This window comes from Ambystoma mexicanum, chromosome 2q (assembly GCF_040938575.1).
Source record: "Ambystoma mexicanum isolate Mex_15411 chromosome 2q, UKY_AmexF1_1, whole genome shotgun sequence".
Taxonomy (NCBI): Eukaryota; Metazoa; Chordata; class Amphibia; order Caudata; family Ambystomatidae; genus Ambystoma; species Ambystoma mexicanum.
Window position 1 is genome coordinate 54,769,897 of NC_090924.1, and position 21,753 is coordinate 54,791,649.

At 47.3% G+C, this 21,753-nt stretch overlaps 1 protein-coding gene across 2 annotated transcripts in view; it reads right to left on the reverse strand.

Moving 5' to 3' along the window:
• Positions 1–21,753, reverse strand: part of NAA60 (N-alpha-acetyltransferase 60, NatF catalytic subunit) — a 265,408-nt gene that overhangs the window by 163,853 nt on the left and 79,802 nt on the right. For both annotated transcript variants that reach the window (XM_069646811.1, XM_069646810.1), the window contains 2 exons: positions 6,399–6,528; positions 3,226–3,322 (listed from right to left, as the gene is read on the reverse strand). In XM_069646811.1, the coding sequence (XP_069502912.1) occupies positions 3,226–3,322; positions 6,399–6,528 (227 nt within the window). The remainder of the gene's footprint in view (positions 1–3,225; positions 3,323–6,398; positions 6,529–21,753) is intronic.

The window sequence follows — 21,753 nt, forward strand, 5'->3', positions numbered from 1 at the left end:
GGGCTCATTGCGTATATGGTGGGACTTCCCACCAATTAAAAGCTTTTAAAAAGAGATGATCAAGTATCTGTCAGAGGCTGTAGAGGTCAATTTTCTTTGGGACCAAGGGGTGATCCTGCTAGGTATTCCAATACCAAAAGTGTACCCCCTCAATTCAAAGGGCACAAGGGTTATCACAACTATGCTGCTGGTGGCCAAATTGGTAATTAGGTGGGAGATGTGGCATAAACAAGTAGCAACCCCATCTGCATTTATGGTTTAACACATTGTGGCAATTACTATCCATGGAAAAACTGTCAATAGACCTACTAGGAAATAGAAAAGCATTCTGTAAAAAAATTAAACCTACTTTTACAGTTTCTGCAAAGGGACTATTGTAAACTGATGTGCCCACAAAGATTGCATGCCCTTAATCTGTTTGATCTATATGGGGAAGGGGAAAATCCTCAATGAGTCAGTGATAGTTTGTGATCTCGGGACTAGGGGAAACCCGGATCTACCAACTAAGGACGTTATTTTTCTTTTCATTTCCCTTCGTTTGTTTTCACATGATTGAAACTAACTGTTGTAAGGAATGATGGTGTGAGCTCTTGAAATTGTCTGTGATCCATGTAGCCACAGTGGGGAATCACACTTGCGAATAACAATGACTTCTATGAGGCGCTGGGGGAGACTAAGAGGGTGAAACATATATTGGAAACTTTGTTGAGGGTGTGAAGGCATCATGAGCGAGACAGATAACGGGTTCAAGTTCTTGCAACAAGATTGTATGAACTCAAAAAGGCAGGGTGGAGCAATACCTAACTTGCCCTATTCTAAGTTGGGATTTCTCTACCTAAAGAAAACTAAGGATAGTCTGCGCCAGGAAGACTGAAGTTAACATAGGTCTGTGTCCAAAACATATGCTTGCCATTACAACTAACTGCATACAATGTGTAGGGATGTCAGCATCAAAACAAATTGTGTTCAAAGTAAAGTTCAGAGCTTCTTCGGCTTATAATCAGCTCCCTGTGCCAAAGTTCAAAGTAGATAATCAAGCACAGGGGTTCCGTTCCCTTCACCAAGAATCCAAATCTTACAGCTTTCAAAACAACACAACAAAAGGGGTTTCTTTTCTCAGGAGTTCAGATCTTCCAGCTTTCAAAACGCTGGACTTCAAAAATCACAAAAAGATCTTTGAACAACACAAGTTTCTTAATAGGTGTTTTCATTGACTTTTTCCATTCATGGGCACCCGGTCTAGGTGCAGTTGTCGGACCACACTGTCCACCCCATTACAAGTCACGCAACCGGTATCCTTCCTTGACTGCATTTTCATTAACACCAGTCCACTGCTTCTCAGCAGTGAGGCTTTCTTCAGTCACGTATCACACTCTCGCAATACTGAATTGTGGCTTGGCTGGCCACCATGCACATGTTACACTTTATTATGTTCCCTTGGCTCTTGCCAATGCTTGTTTCCTTTTAACATACAGTTCTTTGCACTTTCTTGGCTTTGGCAAATGCTGGATTTCTCATATTATGCATACAACTCTTTATGCTCGGTTGGCTATGCCAGCACTTATTTCAGTTAATGCAGTTCATTGTTTCAATGCAATTCAAAACGTCCTTTCAGTAAGAGTCACCATCTTTCTTTACTCCTCAAGAGTGTTCCCAGCTTGCTTTCATTTTTTTCTGTATTCAAAATGACTACTTGCATAGCAATGCGTGTTTTCCATTTACTCTAATGTCCATAGCTTTATTTCGATCACCGCCTGCTAGTCTGGTGTTACCTCCCTTTCTGGTTGCACTCACCTGTAAGACTTACGGCTCCTCTCCTTGCGAGATCTTCCGCTGCCACAGGTTTCCTTCTGCCCTGCGCGGTCCCTCACGTCTTCTCCCAGCGGTCTTCCGTGGCTCGCACACACCCAGCAGTGCTTCCTCTGCACTGCAGGATTCCACAACTGTTTCCCTCGGTCCCGCCGGCCTGCTACTGATCGCTTACCACCAGCCTCCAATGTCCTGTACCTTTGCTTCCCGCAGCATAAGCTCTGCACTTTGCTACGCGTCTCAAGCGCTCCTGCTGCCACAAAGATACACCGGAGAGATCAGCCGGCACCCAGCAGTTTGCAGGCTTTCTCCAAAAGTTGACTGGGATTCCAGGTTTTAAAGCTCACACCTCCATTTTCATTCCAAAAAGGACTAGACCGCTCACCATTAAAGCAGTAGTCCTGCTTTACTCTTGTTGTCCTCCTCGTCCCAGTACCTGAGTGGGGTTGATAAGTGTTCGCTTTCACAAAGTGAGGATGTGTTGTTCTAGGGGTCTTCTTCGTCCCAGTACAGAAATTAGTTTGATGTGTCTATTAATAAAATGAATATGTGTTGTTCTAGATCTCCTCTTCTTCGTCCCAGTAGCATACTGGTGTGTTTTGGGGAATGGTTGAGGGAAAACACCAGGAAACGGCTGACAAAACCAAGGTTTGAGGGAAGGAGGGTTCGTTGTGAGGGGGAAATGGGGATACATGCCCCACCCAAGGATGTCCTCTCCCCACTCCCGAAGTCTCCTCCACCAAGGTGACCCTCCATCGCAAATCCACCCCCAGGGTTGGGATCCTAAAGTGATGTCCTTTCCCTGGCCATCTGAGAAGAGAATACCAGGGTTCCTCACAAGGGTCAAAGCTGTATTCACCGAAGTTAGGCATCAATTAAATGCATTTGATTAAATAAAGCTATAATTTCAGGGGGCCCTCAGAAGTGGCCTCTCTAGCAGCACAGTAATAGTCTCAAATACACCAATCTGTAAACTACAGCTCTGTGTCAAGATGCCCTTCCAGAGATTAAAAAATAACTAAATCCAAAGACAGAAGCAACAAGATAGAATGACAGTCGCAATTAGAAAAACAAACAGATTACTACAGCTGTATTTGGGGACAATGTTAGCAAGACTCTATAATGAAACCAGAAAAACTGCAAAGCACTGCAACCAGAATGAAGAACACCTTAACTGGGAAACCAATGTAGCATGATCGAGATACCCAAGGTTTGTTTGCGCGTTAATAAATGCAAAAGTAAATAAATAAGTAAAACCAAAAAACAAGATTTCAGAGTAGGGTGACTCGAGGGGAGTACACAAGTAAAAGCATTACAGCTTGACAGGGCAGTCACATGCAACAAGTCAGAGAACATTATACCCAATAGAATGTATCAGGTAGGCGCCATGTTGAACTCTTGACAATCTTAACTTACCAATGCCGTGCTTTCGAAAGTCTTTTACGACCCCTAGACTTAGGATGTATGCAACTTGGGTATCAACTGGGAAACTGGAGGCAAGAATATCCCCATCCTAAGAGGAACAAAAGAGTATGTCTAGTATTGAAGCAACTCAGACTCACAATGGATATAAACAGAGAAAATGCAAATGGGAGATAGGCCGGGCAGAGAGAATAGCTAAGCCTTTAGTGAGAGAGGTGGAGTGCCGAGTAGAAGAAAGGCAGAGATGAAGAACAGGGAGGGGGGAGGAAAAAAGTGAAAGACGAGTGACACAGCAAAGAGCAAAGTGTGAGCAAAAGGCGAGTACGGGAGTGAGAGATTATTGAGAAAGCGAGAGGTGAATGGTGAGGGTGTGAGCCAAGAGTAAGGAATAAAGTGGTCAGTGAGTTACCTAGCAAGTGCTGAGTTAGTAAGCAAGAGCATGAGTGAGCAAGGGTGAGTATTCCAAGTGAGAAAGCAGCGAGTGTGCTGCAATTGAGTAAAACAAGTTGTGAGTGAGCAGGTGAGCAAGCAGTGAGGAAACAAACAGAGTGAGCAAGCAAACAGTGTACGAGCAAGCATGCAGAGATGTAAGCAAGCAGCGTGGGCAAGTCAATGTTAAGCAAGCAGTGAGCGAGCAAGCATTCTATAAGCAGGCAAATATGCAGAGAGCAAGCAAGCAAGTATGCAGAGAGAAAGCATGCATTGCACACACAAAACAAACACCCAATGAACATACAAGTAAGCATGCAGCGATCACATGTGCCAGCACATGAACAAGCATGCAGCACATGAACAAGCATGGAGCAAATACACAACTGTGCAAACAAGTGATCGGCAAAGTGAGTGAGGTACGCAAGTGAGATCAGTGTGAGTGAACAAACAAGATCTGTGTGAGCAATCAAGCAAGATCGTGGTGGGCCTACAAGTAAGATCTGCATAAACCAACATGGAAGAACTGAACGAGTGGTGAGGAGGCAGTAACTGAGTGGTGAGGCAGCAACTGAGTGGTGAGGCAGTGACCAAGCGTGCAGAGTGAGCGATCAATCAGTGATCCACAGAGAACTCTAATGGGGCGAGTAGCACAAAGCAATTTTACAGCAAGTGCTCGCCTACTACTTTCAGTTGTATTAAATCTAATCTAATGCCTTTGCCATCCAAACGTACCTCCTCACCTCCCAAAGCTACCTTTTTGCCTTTCAAAAGTATAAAAACATACCACCCTTTAGAAATCCTGGGCAAATCACTGAGTCAATGAATAGGCTAGCCTTAAGCGTATGAGTGTTTAGTGAGCAAACACTCAATTAGTGAACATTAAACAAGTTAACAACCATTGAATATGCAAATATGTGAGCAGATGTGTGAAAAGTGTCACATAAGCAAGTGGTGAATGACCAGGGTATAACTAAGGGAGGGGTCAGTGAGTGCACAGAGGTTAAGCAAACAAGTAGTGACTGAGCAGGCAGTGAGTGAGCTAGTATTAAGTAAACAAGTGATACTTGATCATAGTGAAAACAAACAGCCAAAAAGCTGTGTGCAAGCAGTTAGTTAGCAAATGAGTGACAAGTACAAAAAAGGAGTGGGAAAATGAACAGTGATTGAGAAAGGAGGTAGAGAGTAAGCAAGCTTCCAGCGTATGAACAAGCATTGAGTGTGCAATCAATGAATGATGGAAGGAGCGGTAAGTGCATGCGTGACCTCTTAGTGAGGTGTGCTTGAACAAGCACAGTGTGAGTGATTATGCAAGCTAAGGTGAGGGAGCAAGAGATAGTGCAGCCCTGCAGCCCTACAGATAAAGTGGTATATCAGCCACTTTTACTCCCTAATACTCCCAAAAATGTACCATAAGGAGTACAATTACTCCCAACAAAAAATAGGAAACAGACACATATGGTGCCTGTCTGCCTGCTTTCACTCACACAGCTCCATGTATATGTTTAGACTATTAGCACACATAGCGCCATTGATAGATTTTAATTTACATGAATAACTAGGTGCAAAGAAATATTAATACAAAAGCATTTCTGTTTTACAGTTAAAACATGTGTACTCGCTTATAAAATACTCCCATTAGCAGTGGAACTTACTTTTCTTAATCACTAAAAAATCATTGTATCCCCAACTTTCAAAAATAAACCGTAAAATACTGCAGCTTCTAAAATCTTATCTGGAGCACTGTGTGAGTGCATTAGTGACTAAGCACACATGATGAAAGCATTGAGTGAATGAGCGAGCAGTAGGTGAGCGAAAGAGCAGTGATTGCGCAAGCGGTGACTAAAGGAAGTGAATGGGCGAGCAAGGAATGTGCATACGAGGTAAAGGAGCGAGCAAAAGGTATGCCAGGGAGCAAGAATGCAGTTGAGTAGTGTGTTAATGAGTGAGAAAGAGTGAAAAAAGCAACCAAAGTGATAAAGAAGTAGAAGGAAGATGAAGGAAGAGACATACACATGCAGAAAATGTGAGAAAAATAACTGTTCAAGTATGAAAGAAAATGATAGGAAAAAGGCACACCTTACTCGCAGGGGGAAGAGCACAACGAAATTGATATGAATGAAAATATCTCCATTGATGCCCTACTCCGTCAGAAAAATCAGGTAGTAATTTCACACTTATAAATCATACTTATTCCACCAGCATGGGTATTAAGCAACTGGAAAGCCTTCTGGAAGGTAATCTATCTTCTTTTCATAATGTCAATAAAGGAAGGTGGAAAAAGAGATACAGCAGTGAAGGCTTGAACATGAGATGCAAAACATTGTTTGAGCACTCTGCAAAATAGGGGGAATAAGAGCTGTACCTTGTTACAAACTACCTGGCACGCAACATAATCAATTTTAAAGGGATATTGCCAAGCCCCTCTATTCTAGGGATTTTTAATCTCGAAAGCAGATAGGGTAGGGCGTAGTTCACAGTTAGTCTGCTAAAACTCATTTGCTCATTTAGAGACCATCGTGAGGGACCTGTGAACCAAACCATCCAACTGAAGGTTCGGCGATTGTTAACATTTACTGCAAAAATCTAAACACTAAAACAAAATCTTGCTGGTCATCCCAGTGGATACTTCCCCCAAAACTATTTTTTTTAACTCTGAAACCAAGAATTCCATACAATGTGGAGGGGAAAGCAGGTATTTGTAAGCCTTCTTCTATGGAGCAGGGCAGGATAAATACCTCTGTATGTACTTTTGTTCGGCCTTTTATTTCTGCAACTATCATTCCCACAATAACTCCTCGGTATTCCGCAGCAATGGAAAAGAACTTCTTGTTTGATGTGATGTCCCGATACCAGGAGTCTGGGTACCTAGTAAGAGAAAGTGCTTTGTGATATACAACAAACTACGGCCATGACACATATGTGACAAAGCTGTCAATTTCAAGCAGTCTCCGATACATGAAATGGCACATCAACATACAAAACAATGCACTTAACAACTTAAACAACGAACACACCCCTCAATCATGCCCGGAATACACTGTAGTCATAACACCATTCCAGTTCATGAACTAGATGTTGCTCAAGTGCATGCTCTTGTACAATTATACTGGCCAACATTGATAGGAGGCAATTGGTAATTAAAGCATGTCAATAAGCCATGCTGTATTTATTTATTGGTCACTTGTTAGGCACTTATAGAATTAGCAACAACTGTTTCAAAGTGACCACAGGGGAACAGGGCGAGGACAGGGGGAGGCAAACTTACTATGCCTTGCGAGTGTTCAGAATGTACAAGCACAGAGGGTAGGGGGATAAGATATAGGTGCGGTGATGTTCATGGAAAAGTGCTCGGGGTGAAATGCTAAAGAGAAGAACTTAAGTGCAACCTCCCGTGGGGGGCCTTGGGTGGAGCATAAAAGTGCAGTAAAATAGACAGCAGCTGGGATGAGACATGTGGGGGTTCAGGGCCCGAGGGTACATAGGGCCCTGCACATCAGTCACACTACTTTATAATTAGTGGAGGAGAAGGGGAGAAAGAAGAGGTAAAGAGAAAGGACTTGAGGCTTTTTCGGAACTTAAGGAGGTCCTGCTCAAGACGTACAGGGAGAGTGAGGTTATTCCACAGGAGGAAGCCCGCTGAGGAACGTGATCGACCACCAGTTCTCCGATTAGCAAACCGCTTCACATGCAGGGATTTGGTGCCAGAGGAACACAGGAGTCTAGAAGGGGAGTATTTGGTCAGGAAGCGTTGAAGATCGAGTGGTCGCCAGCCCCAGACAGCCTTGTGGATGATACAGAGGAATTTGAATGTAGTCCGTGCTGAGACCGGGAGCCAGTGAAGGCTTTATTGTTTGTTTGTTTGTAGTGCGCACCAGACCCGGAGGTATCAGGGCGCAGAAATTGCAAAGGATATGCACAGCTTACATTACAATAAAGTTACACATGGTGAATAAAAGTAATACAGGTACAGAAACAATTGTAAGTCAATAAAAACTCTGACGAAGCATATAAAGGTACAGTAAACACGTATAAGTCAGTAACTACACTGAGGGCAGGTTAAACCCTTCAGGCTGTGAGAAGGCCGTGGGCTGGTCGGTGTAGCAGGTAGGGCGAGCAGGCCTAGTGATCAGTAGACTTGAGCCAGTCGATGTAGTTACGTCTAAAGTTCAAGTACGATTGATCTTCTCTGATTGCAGGTGGCAAGGAGTTCCACAGTTGGGCCGCTTAGAAGGGGAAGCTGCAGCCACCAACCTTTGAGAGCTTAAATCTGGGGATAGTGAGGCAGTTGGTGTTAGCGAGTCTTGCAGGTCTGATAGAAGTTCTTCTGCAGAATCTGTCCGTAAGATAGCTGGGGGCAGCGTTATTCAGGGCTTTGTGGGCGAGGGATGCAGTTTTTTAGCTGGATTTTGTTGTGAGTTGAAAGCCAATTGTGTTGATGCCTAATCTCAGATATGTGGGTTCTTCTGGCCACACCGAGGGCCGCACTTAAGGCATTATTTTGGAGGATTTGGATCCTCTGGATAATGTATTTATTGGCACAAATGTAAAAGGCATTACAATAGTCTAGCCTAGAGAGGATGACGGATCTGGCCAGGATGATGCAGCTGTCATCAGAAAGAAAGGGTTTGCCGGTTCTGATAAGCGTACAGTGTAGGCGGTCGCCAAGGCCAGTGTTCACTTTTTTGGTAAAGGAGAGAGAGGAATCAAGGTAGAAGCCAAGTGTCTTTACCTCCTTGGCAACTTTGATGAGGTTACCATCGAAAATGAAGGATGAGTAGTCCTGGCCTAGTTTATTGATATTTGTGGAGGTGCCCAGGATGAGGAGTTCCATTTTATCATCATTCAGGCATAGACTGTGGGTCGCCATCCATGCCTGGATGAGGTATACCCTATTCACCAAGGCCAAACCCTTATTGTAATCCCCAGAAAGTGGGAGGAGAATCTGAGTATCAACTGCATAGTTAGTGTTGGGGATACCAAGATGGACCAGATCGTCGAAAAGGGGGGTAGTGAATATGTTGTACAGTGTAGGGGAGATACAGGAGCCCTGGGGCACCCCGCAGGTGATAGGGGTGGGGTCTGCATCAGCTGAGGGAGAGAAGACCATCATAGTCCTGTCACTTAATCCAGTGTATGGCCTCTTTGGAAAAGTGGGTGGCTGAGTCTAGTGGCTGCATAAGACCTTGTGGTCCTCAAGGTCGAATTGCAGCCGAGAGGTCAAGGAGGAGGAGGAGATCTGTTTTCCCCTTGTCCCATAACTCATCGACTTGGGTCTTTAAGTCAATAAGGGCAGTCTCTGTTCAGTGTTGGGGGCGGAAATCTGACTGTCGAGCTCCTATGAAGTGGTTCCAAATATTTTTGTATTTGAAGGTAGGCAACCTTGTCAAGTATTTTTAACAGAAAGGGTACTGTCGTAATGGGATGGTAGTTGGTTGGAATGAGTGGGTCCAGAGTTAGCTTTTTTAACAGTGGGAGCACCCATGATTGTTTGAGGTTGGTAGGAATGGTACCGGAAGCAAATGAGGCGTTAATAAGTTTGGAGATAAAAGGGGCAAGTTCTCTTGCTGCATTCTTTATAATCTGGGCTGGGTAAAGGTCACCCTGGCAGTCGGATGGCTTAAGTGAGAGAATAACTTTTTCTACCTCAAGGGTAGAAGTTTTAGTGAAGTTGAAGCGGGCAGGAGATGTGTCCGACGTCGGTTCCTTAGGGGGGAGGTCGGGAGTCATATTGTTAGGCGGGGATAGCAAGTTTAGTGCTGCTTTTTTTTGCCTATTTTATTTTGAAGGGTAGTTACGTTATTGGCCAGTGCCTGTTGGATGTCTGAACACCAGGTTTTATCTTTAGTATAAATGTCGGGTGTAGGGTTAGGAGACTAGTTCCTTTAGGATTGTGAACAATTCCTTCATACTGGAATTGGCATGAGAGATACGTTCGTTATACGAATTGCGTTTAGCCAGGAAAAATTCCTTTTTGTATTGGGATGAGATTTCCGTCAGTTTGATTCTGTTTGCTCCTGAAGGAAGCAGTCTTCAGGATGTTTCACAGTTCCTTTTTAATTGTCGTAGCTTCTTTAGCTGAGGGGTGAACCACTTATTCAAGTGGGTTTTGGGCTTGCTTGGTCTAAGTTTGACTGGGGCAATGATGTCAAATGAGGTTAGCATAATTTTATTATATTCATTAACAAGTGTTCCTGGGGCCATGTTATCCGCATGTGAGTTGAGGGTGGGGAGAATAGCCGGAATAAGTTTGTCCACCGTAATATTCTTTGTTTTTTCTTGTTGGGCAAGTTGGGACAGTGGGTGCAGCTATAGGAAGTGGTCTAGTACTCGTGAGCGCAAAAGACAGGAGGGAGTGGTCCGTCCAAAATTGCGGGGAGATGGAGGTGATGTTAGCAGTACAATTGTTATCTGCAACCCAGACAAGGGTTCTCCCTTTGTTATGAGTGGGTGAGCAGATTATTTGGTTTAGGCCGAGTTCAGACAGGATGTTGGTGGTGGATGTGGCATATTAACCCAGTGGGTCATTGAAACCCAGGTTGAAGTCACCTAAAAGTAATAGTTGTGAGGAAGGTTTAAGATTGTTGGAGAGTATTGTATAGATGTCCTTCTCAAAAGTCCCAATAGGGCCGAGTGGTCTATAAATTAGATGAATAGTGAGGGTCTGGGAGTTGACTAAAGGAAGTTTAGCTGTGAGGACTTCGCAAGATTGGGTAGCTTGGGAGGGAGCAAGTCTCAGAGAGGCTGGATTTAGAGATAATGGCAATACCTCTGCCTCACGCCTTATCTCTGTCCTGTCTTAGTATTATGTAGCCGTCAGGGACTGCAAGGGAGAGCATAGGTCCTGCTTCATCATGCAGCCATATCTTGGTGATAGCGAGAAAGTCAGGGTTTCTACAAGAAGTAAGTCGGCAATCTCTGTGGCATGAGCGACCAGTGACCTAGCATTTATTAAAGCTCCTCTGAGAGGGTGGGAACAGAGGGCTGTGGCAGGGGTGAAGGTGGTGGTGGCGACTGCTTTCTTTGATTGGTGGGCCTTATGGTGTTTGGGGGTGATATGGAGAGGTGGCCTATTGAGAATGGGGTTGACACTTGTTTTTTGGATGATGGGGCAGTTCATTTTCTTGTTAGTTGGGGCAGAGATCTAGCGAGGGGTTCAAATAATGTTAATCTAGATCGGAGTCTAGTATTCCTAGAGCTTGTGTTACACGGATGACTTGTGAATGGGCTCAATGTAGGGGTGCTGAATTGTTCCATAATGGATAGATCGACTAGCTTCATGTTGGTCAAGTTTAGAGGGACTCGAAGGTGTGGGGGAGTGAGCCTATCAAGGCACACTAGGATGTGAAGTGTAAGTAAAATGCTGAGGGGGATAAGGTTGTGACTTGTAGTCAGTATGCTGGAATAGGGAGGGCAGGTGAGGTCAATGGGCTAGGCAAAGCTGATGTAATAACAATCCTCAAATGGACTAGTCCAACATTTGCTTAAGTAGGCACAGTTAGAGGTATGGGCAAACCTAAGGGGCCAGCGGGCGGCTAATACCTGTGGCAAAAATAGGCTAGTCTAACATTGGCCTAGATAGGATAAATCAGGGTACTAGGTAACAAACAAAACAGTGCTAGTATATTTGGCGTAGTAGGCTAGTCTAACATTGGCCAGGATGGGATGAATCAGTGGACTAGGTTGGACAAAGCAAACAGTGGGGGGCTGATACATTGGCAATGTAAGCACGTTCAATATGAGCATAGGTACGTACAAACAGTAAAATAAAATATCCAGATCAGCAGGATGAGCTAGTTCAGAGGTAGATACATTAGGATAATTAGTATGCGGCTGTTCCTAATATAGTGGTGGTCGGACAAATACAATGTGCACCTAGTCGGCTATGGGTGTAGATTGCCAATGAGGAATGGCCATCCACCCTTACAACTGGAGACACTATCCCAGTTCCTCCCAGTGACAACCAACTAGATATTCCGACACAAAAAAAGAAAAAATTGGTTAGAACAGACAGCGATGGCCAACTAATGTTAGCCTACTTGAAAGCCGGAATCATTCCCGAGGGCCTCCAAGTTAGGATCATTCCCAGAGTCTTTACAGATAACACCAAGTTTAAAAAACCTTTAGTGGAATTAGTAATAAATGTTTGCGTGACCTTTTGATCTTGATTATCCAAACGGCAGAAGAAGAATCTACCGCACAAAAACTAGAAATTGAGGCTTTGGAGAAAAAAATCAAAACTGATAAAGAGATTGCTGATATTAAAACGATCCTTGAGAAAATGGAAGATGAGATCAGTAAGTTCAAAAAGATAGCTCTAGATAAAAAAAATCTGGAAATTGAAAAAGGATAAAAGAGACATATAAAGAGACTAAAACATATCCCTAACTGATTGAATCTTACTATGAAGACCAAAATAAGGTATATCAAAACCGCTCAAGAAATAATGGCTCCCAAAAGAAACTTTTTGTTTCGTTATCTAACACAAGTAATAGTAGCTCAAGGAGCGACCCTGACCTTTCCAACAGTAACATCACTGGCAATACACAAGGAGGAGGTGCACAAAACCAACAGTTTTTTTCAAGGGCGGGGCAAAGGAGGTTGCAACCAACCACCAGGTGCATCACGGATGCGCACCCGCAATTGGCAGGGTCCCCCACAGAATTGGTGAATGTGATCCCCATCTTTAACTTAACCACATAAAACATCAAGGTCTTCCTGTGAAAGATTGTAAGTAAAGGTTTGACCTTCGTGCCAACTAAGAAAGAGGATAATTTTCAGACAGCTCTGGAGTTACAAAAATTCTTCCGACTCATACGCCTGAAATATTTCTTTAGAAACTCACAATCGGAAGTAGATTATGAAAATATCACAGGCCTAAAACCTCCCTCCACTTTCATCCCGCTGAACAGTATGGTTAGCCCAGCCATTTTGGCTTTCGAGAACAAGATTATGCACGAAAGTGGTGATCTTCTGAAAACCAAAAATCACCAAAATGACAATTTATCAAAAAAGGAACATACAGCCCTTCTTGATCTGCAGAAAAATGACACTTTTGTCATTAAACCTGCAGACAAGGGGGGCGATATAGTCCTGTGGGACAGAGTAGCATATGACAAAGTCGTCAGAAAGCAGCTAGACGATACCACCTTCTATCGTAAGATTGACACTGATCCCACCAAAAGACTGACAGAGGAAATCACGAGCCTCATGTACCATGCAAATCTAGAGGGCTGGATTAGCAATGATGAACAACAATAATTGATCGCGAAAAACCTGATTATTCCAGCTTTCTATCTTTTGCCAAAAATACACATAAATGCCACCAGTCCACCAGGGAGGCCTATAGTCTCAGCCATTAACTCTATTTTGGAACCTTTGTCGATATATGTAGACTGGTTTCTTCATCCTTGCATCAAAGATATGAGATCATATGTTAAAGACACCACAAGTATGATCCAGGTGCTGGCAGGTCTCAACACCATAACCACAGACATCTTAGTCACCTTAGACGTAACCTCGTTGTACACCAGCATTCCTCAACTTGACTGTATTCAAGTCATCGAATGCTATCTGAACAAAAGAATATCAACACTACATTCAGTGCCTATGTGTTTTCTTTTGGAATGCACGAGAATCGCATTAATGGAAAACTTTTTTTCTATATGATGGCTCATTTTACAACCAAAGACACGGCACCAGCATGGAGGCGACATTCGCCCTGGATTTAGCCAACCTTTTTATGGATAACCTAGAAGGTAATTCAATCTACCATTCAGACAATCCATACAAAAATAACATCCTATGCTGGCACCAGCCGTTTTTATGGTTTGGAGAAGCTCCACAACATATCTGGCTTCTTTTACTGAATGGCTTAGCCAACAGAACCCACATATTCAATTCACTGGTACCCACAATGTAAATTCCATTCTGTTTCTAGACCTCAAGATCATAAAATCACAAGAAGGCCATCTTGAAACCACACTATCGGAAGGAAACTGATAAAAACACACTTACGTTTTGAAAGTTTCCATCCGTCGAGTCTAAAAGAGAACCTCCCGATTGGACAATTTCTCAGAATTAGACGCAACTGCACAAAAATCTCGGAATACGAAAATCATGGCAAAATATTAAAAGATAGTTTCCGGAACCACCGTTTTAAAAAAAAAAAATGTCTTTATTGTTTTCTTTCAACAACAACAAAACACATAACATACAAACAACTTTAACATAAATGGCTTATTGGCACTTCTTACGGATCTTGCCCTTCCATTGTAGTTTCATAGTTTCCCCAGCGACCTTATCAATTCAGTCCGGACCTCCAGTGGGGTCGAGCACCAGGTCTGGTACGCATAATGTTCTATTCTTGGGCTTTGTGCTTGGCCTTACTATTTCACCTATGGATCCTCTGTTTCCGAGGGATCTTCGGAGTTTCCTTCCTCTGGGTGGCCAAAGAGGTCTTGTATTAGTGTGTTCTATGCAGTCAACGTGTGCGCAGTTTCACCTTCCCCTCTTATCACTGCTTTTGTCCACACCACTGTCTCTGCCTGCATCCACTTCTGAAGGTCTGACCACCATGCCTCCACACGCGGCCCCTCCTTTGACTTCCATATCATTGCTATCCTTCTCTTGCATGGCCTGGTGCTCATGGAGTGAGGAGGCTGAAATCCCGAGCTCCGGCCGAGCCCGTAATCTGATCCTGAATAGTGAGCCCAATCACTAGCAACACCGAAAATCAAGCTGACCCAGTCGAAGCTGGGACGAATCCCCGTCCTCTGCAGCTTCGTCCGACAAAAATCGGACAGCGGGGACCGAGCAAGAAGCCTGGCCCGGCGCCCCCCTGACCTCGGGCGAGACGCGCAAGATGGCGGCTGCGGCGTACTAACACCGGGGACCCGAGCGGCGAAGGCGGAGCGCCAACAGCAGCAGCGGTTGGCCGCTGCCCTTCCTCTCCTGCCGCCTGGAGGAGTTTGGCGGACCGGAGGAGGCAAGACCTGGCGCGGACCCCCTGGGGCCCCCGCTGGTGGCTGACTGAGGACCGCGGCGCCGAGCACTGCGCGCCCGCTGGAGACCGGCGCGAACCAGCGGCCTACATCCGGGCGGCCCCGGTGGAGGGGCCCCTAACGCCGCCAGTACCCTGCAACCCGGGCCATCCAGGCCGCGCAACAGCGGGTGGGACTCACCCCGCGGAGCCTGCGGTGGAAGTCATCCGGAGAAGCGGACGAGACCTGGGGCCTGTGATACGCGCTGAAGGAGGAGCGGCCGGCGGTGGCCTTGGTCGGCGGTTGCCTTTGCGGATTTTCTCCAAATACGGTGAGACGCAACCCTGAGACGGCGCAGAGTGCGCATCAAGAACTGCGACTACCTGCTAAACCGCTGGCCCGCCTGGAGCTGGCCCAACCTACTGGGCCCAGACAGCCTGGACCTGGGCCACTGCCTTCCCCATCCTGAAGGCCCACGACCGACTGGCACACTGGGGCCACAGGTGCTGAGCACCCTCCACCACTAGCCTCTACAACCAACGGGGGTGATTCCGAGCGCCCTGCCTACCCGGACATACTGCGACACCACCCCTAGCCTACCACGAACGTGGGTCCACCACCCCTGAGGCGGACAGGTCCCAGGGCGAGGCCCTCCTGGGGGCCGCATCACGCCCCACAAACCTGGGCAGGACACGGCCCTGTCTCTGGCGCCATCGAGCTCCGTACGCCGGGGACCTTGAGGCAGCACGTACCCACTAGACCTGGAGGCGCACACCGCAAACATTCCCCATTATGACAACGCGGAACATCGCAGGTGGGGTCACCGGCGAAGCAGACTGGAGGGGCCCACGCAGCAACCCAGCTCGAAGAGGCGTAACAGCCGAGCAAACACCACCACAATGTCCACCCTGAGAAGCAAGCCCAAAACAGCTACAATGGACCCCTTCCTCACGACCAGGGCCCACCCAGCCGCCCAATCTACCCCAAAGGCGTCGGCGCCACAGAGACACCCAGGGAGAGAGCCCTGCAAACAGCCAAGTACTCGAAGCAATAGCGGCCCTAAAGGAGTTTATAGACTCTAAGATAGGGGAGGTAAAGGCCGACATCCAGCTCATCCGTCAAGACGCTCGCAACCTGACAGAGCGTGTCACCAATATAGAATCCACCCAGAAAGACACGAAAGACCTTAAAGCCGAGGTGGCATATCTCAGGAGGAAGGTGGGCATCCTGGAGGCAAGGTCGGAGGAGGCGGAAGGACGCGCCAGGCGCAACAACATCAGGATCCTTGGTGTCCCTGAGGGGACAGAGACTTCCGACCCAACCGCATATGTAGAATCTCTAATCCAGCAGGAGATTGGGGCCGAGAAGCTGTCACAGGGCTTTGCCATAGAGAGAGCCCACAGATCGCTCCAGAAGAAGCCTCCCCCAGGCTCTTATCCCCGACCCATCATAGCGAAGGTTCTCAACTTTCGAGACAGGGAAGTGATCCTGAGATTCTCGAGGGAGGGTGGGGCGATTGACAGAAACAACTCCAAAATTACCATCTACCCAGACTATACACAATCGGTACAGAGGGCAAGGAACTCCTTTGTCCCAATTAAGGCCAGACTGAGGCAACTAAACCTGAAGTACATGCTGCTGTACCCATCCAGACTAAAGGTGATCTACAAAGGGAGAGCGATATTCCTTGAAACCCCGGATGCGGCCGCTATGTGGATGGAACACAACAATCTGGCCGAGGTCCCTGAAGAGCCCATCCTTGAAGACTGCGTCGCAGCTCGCAAAGCACGATAGCCTGGCGCCACAGCCTCTTTCTCCCGGTGCGCACATTGAACCTCACCCTGGAACGATACAACGAGCACGCTAGACACCAGCATGACATGAGAACGCAAAACGATTACGGGGTCCGCCGGGCCTCCCACACATGAGCACGCAACGACAACCCCCGAAAGATCAGTGCAGGCCCGTTGCCAGCACGACCTTGCTCGCGCCGGAAACCCTGATGGGGCCAGATAGCGCGAGAGCACCTGAGCACTGCACTTCACCGGCAGGAGCTGGGCGCACCAGTTACAGTTATTCTTTATGTGTTACTGTTGAGACCGCCCCGCTACCCGAAACAACCCAAGTAACCAACGAGTACCCGACACCGAGAGATGCATCTGGCCGACTCGCAGAACTAGTGCAAGAAACGACGCCCAGTAACACGAGATCATGTGTTGGAGAGGCGAGGGGCCGCCCATGACAAACTGTATTCAAGCGATGGAACCACAACTTAACATAATCACATGGAATGTCAGGGGGATGGGATCCTACGTAAGGAGGAACCGAGTCCACTCCTACCTCAGGCGCAAGAAGGTCTCGAGTGCACTACTCCAGGAGACACACCTCTTGGCAGAAGCCACACACAAACTGGCAGACTACTGGGGGGGGCAAGGCAGTGGCGCATCTTACTCCAAATATGCACGGGGTGTATATACATGGGTAAGCCCAGACACACCATTTCACCAAATGGGAACAGAAGTGGATAAGGACGGAAGATATGTAGTGGTGTGGGGCATGATAGAGAACACACGGATATGTATTGTAAACTCATACTTTCCTCAGCACGGGGTACCCTCCCACTTGAAACAACTATGCACTAGAATTGTGCACCACAGAGACGACACCTTCCTATGGGGGGGGGAGACTTCAATTGTTCAATTGTGTTATGAATGAGGAGATGGACAGGTCTAGGACGCCACAAACCACCAACAACTCTGTCTCAAGGGCACTTCGCAAAGCAGTGGAAGACTTGGATCTGGTCGACATCTGGAGAGACCTTCATCCAGCCGATAGATCCTACTCATTCTTCTCATCTCCACATGGCCTCCACACCAGGATAGATTACTTTTTCATCAACGGCGAACTTATTCCACAGGTGCACTCCGCGGATTACCTGGGCAGGTCGATCTCGGACCACTCTCCTCTGCTCATGCAACTAAGCCTGTAAGGCCCCAGGCCCCCCATCCCGATGTGGCGTATGCCCACGGAGACCCTGATGGATCCCTCCTTCAGGGACACCCTAGGAGAAAAACTGGAAGAATACGTAAGAATCAACACGGGGTCAGTCGAGAAGTGGAGCACGCTTTGGGAGGCAATGAAGGTAGTAACCAGAGGCGAGGTGATAGCAGAAGCTGGTGGAATCAGGAAACAACTAAAAAGGGAACTTGAGGCCAAGGGAGAGGAGATCAGGCGACTGGAAAACAGCCCGACCCCACCCAGCGAGAGGGAACCCAAGCTGGCAGAAATCAGGGATGAATGCCGACTCGCCTGGGATAGGCTATCCAAATTTGACTTTTCCACACGCACTGTTAAGGCACATAAGGAGGCGGACAAACCGGGCAGGATACTGGCCTGGCTGTGCAGGAAAGAGCAACCAAGGCAAGCCCTCAAGGAAATCAAGGACAAACACGGAGTAACCCAGAGGACACAACAGGCAATTAACGATGCCTTCTCAAACTTCTATGCCAAGCTTTATGCTCACGATGAACAGGTCCCAATAGAAGACATTCGCGACACCCTGGCTGAAGTAGGTCTCCCAAAACTGAGCCTGGAGCAGCGAGAGATGCTGGGAGAAGCCATCACGAAGGAGGACATCTCGGAGGCAATTAGGTCCCTCTCTACATGCAAGACTCCTGGAACCGACAGCCTCACACCAGAATTTTATAAAGCCTACGAGGAGATCTTAGCCCCAATCCTACACAGAGTATAAGTAGAGGCATATGAGACCGGCATATTACCTGGCAGCATGAGAGAGACACTCATAATACCAATGCTTAAACCTGGCAAGCCCATCGACCAGTGCGACTCATACCGCCCCCTGGCAATGCTGAATTATGACAGCAAAATCCTAACAACCATACTGGCTAAAAGGCTGTCTAGGGTGATCGGGTCTATAATACACGAGGACCAAAACGGCTTTGTCCCGGGACGTAAGATCACAGCCAACCTGAGAAGGCTCCAGCACGTTATAGCACAAACCGCAGGGAGCAAGGAAGATCTGGCTGTGCTCTCACTGGACGCCATAAAGGCGTTTGACTCAATATTCTGGGAATGGCTGATTGAGACTTTGAGGGAGTTCGGACTAGGCGAGCACTTCATACGATGGATCAAGGTGCTCTACAACACCCCAGTGGCGAGGGTAAAGACAGGGGGTGTGGTGTCTGAATCCTGGGACATCCAAAGGGGAACAAAGCAGGGATGCCCACTGTCACCAATGCTGTACGTCCTTGGCCTGGAACCAGTAGCAATCTACTTCAGGAAGCAGCTCTTCGACGCAGGGATCAGAACGGGTGAGACGGATAACATTATCTCGCTGTATGCAGACGATGTCCTCCTTTATCTGCGCAACCCCCGAATGAATGCACCTACAGCATTAGACATCCTCGACAACTTCGCGAAATATTCCGGGATAAAGTTCAGCAGGCAGAAATCATGCTCCTTCCCTCTGGCCGGGCTTCAAGGGAAGGAAACAGAAGAGCTACCTGATATCGGGATTCAATGGCAGACGGTAGCGTTCCGCTATCTTGGACTCACCATCACGCACACGCCTGCTTCCACACACGAAAGCAACACGGAAGCAGCAATGCGAGGGGTATGCAAATCCACCAAATTTTGGTCCCGACTCCCACTCTCTGTGATGGGCAGAGCAGCTATCACTAAAATGATAATACTACCGAGATTACTGTACTATTTCACCAACATAACGCACTATATACCTCCCCTCTTCTTCAGAAAATTGGAATCTCTCCTCAGAGACTTCCTGTGGGGCCAGGCCAGACACAGGTTTTCGCTGCACACCCTCACCCTCCCGTACAAAGAGGGTGGAATCCAGCTGCCTGAATTCCAAAAATACTACCTCGGAGCACAACTGACACACGTTGTTAAGTGGTTGTCCGACGAACCAACAGCTGAGACAGGCCTCCTTCGCCAACTGATAGCTCCAATGCATCCTAAAGAAGTAGTATGGAATTCACAGGTCGGGCCTCCTGACCCGCCCATGCTGGTGAGGCTGGGGAGACAAGTTTGGAACAAGGCACGCACATCGCTCTGCCTGGGCCAACCATACATGCCTGAAATCCCCATGCTCGCTGGTGTCTGTAAGACACCCATCGATTTTCCTGCAATGAGGAAATGGGAGAATTTTGGCCTATACACCTGGGGGGACATGTTCGAGGATGGAAGCTTCAGGGAATTTGACTCACTACAGATGAAAGAAGGGCTTGCTGCTGGACAATTTCTATGGTACCAAAGGGTGAAACAGGTTGCTAAGAAGGCATGGAGCACATGGCCTGAGGAACCGGAAACCCACCCCCTTGTGCAAGAGATGCACAACTTAAGCGATGGCTGGAAACCCACGTCGAGACTGTATGCCCAACTGAACGACAGACGCAACCCGAGGAGCGCACTCCTGAAGGAAAGGTGGGAGGCAGACCTGGAAACCGACATCACGGAGAGCGAGTGGGACAGGGCCCTGATGCACCCGAAGGAAGTGTCCCCCAATGCCAGGTTCAGGCTCATCCAGCTGAATGTCCTCTACAGGACCTACATGACTCCAGAAAGGGTACCACATTTAGCGGAAAAACCCCACCAGTGTGCCCATGGTGCACAAGCGAGCACACAGACCTAATCCACATGTTCTGGACCTGCCCCAAAACCAAGAAACTGTGGTCCGCTGTTGAAAGGACTTGCAGGGGAGCCGGACTGGAAAGGTACGAGTGGACGCCTAAGGAGTGCCTCCTGGGCACATACCCCAGACAGAGTAAAATTAAGCATATAGTGAAACTAATGGACATGGCGTGCATCCTAACGAAGAGAACGAAAGCAATGGCCTGGAAATCCCCAGGAGGCCCCAGATATGAACCGTGGATCAGGGAAATGGAGAGATGGACCAGCGCTGAAACCAAAGCCTGGGAGGAGGGGAACAACCGAGGAGGCGAAGATGTGAGTGCAACATTGGAATCCTGGAAGGCCCTCCTGAGAGACATGATCTTTATGACGGACTTTAAGCCCCCTTGAGTGCATCCCTTGTCATGAACTGTCGACCCGAAGCAGATTTAAAAGCTACATCCACAACAACCCTGACTCTGACTATAAGAGACAACCAGATGGTGTCTGGAGTGAGGCCCGGAGCGGGGCCGGCAGGTACCCACGCGGTGGTGGGAGGCGGGACGGTAAAGTTATTGTTTGTTTTTTGTTATTGTTTTGTACTGTTCATTAGGCAACTTCGTGACAAACCGGATGTTGCTATGCATCCATGTTTAACTGTTCTCTGCCAGTATAAATGCCAATAAAAACATCTAAAAATAAATTGCTATCCTTCTCTTGGCTAATATACCTATCAAATCTTTCATCTTCGCCAGATGCGATTCATACTTACCCCCTCTCGAGACGAGGCCCAGTAGGTACTTTTCAGGATGTTCCGCCTGGATTTGAAGTCTGCTTCCCGCTATCTTGAGTCTAATCCCGTCCCAGAACTCTTGTATCACTGGGCAGGACCAGAACATGTGTACCATGTCTGCTTCTTCCGACAAGCAGCGGGGGCACCCGCTCTGGGCTCCTGTCTGGACTTTATTCATCTTCTTGGGTGTGAGATACGCTCTTTGCGTTACATATAGCTGCGCCTGCCTAAATCTTGCATTTCTGGATACCTTTTTTGGGTATCGTAGGGCCCTAGTCCATTCTTGATCGCTGAGAGGCCTCCCCAACTCCTCCTCCCAACGCTGCCTTGTGCGTTGTTCCTGTGGGTTTTTGGCCTTCAGTAGCTATTCATACAACCTGCAGGTTGTGTGCGTTCCCTCTGCAATGTCATACCATACGTTTAATGCCGTTTCCTCATCCTGGTCTTCCGAATCTGGCCATCTTCTCGTGATGTTTCTCAGCATGCCGGTATATAGGATGAATTGACTCATATGTATTTCCTATTCATCTACCATTTCGTGGAAGTCCGCCCACATTCCCTCCCTTCTCAGGTCTCAGATTTGTGCTACCCCTCTAGCCTCCCAGTGTGCTCGATATGTTGCTAGTGTATTTGTGTTCCCTCCCAGGAGACCCGCTAGAGGGATTTGCGTTG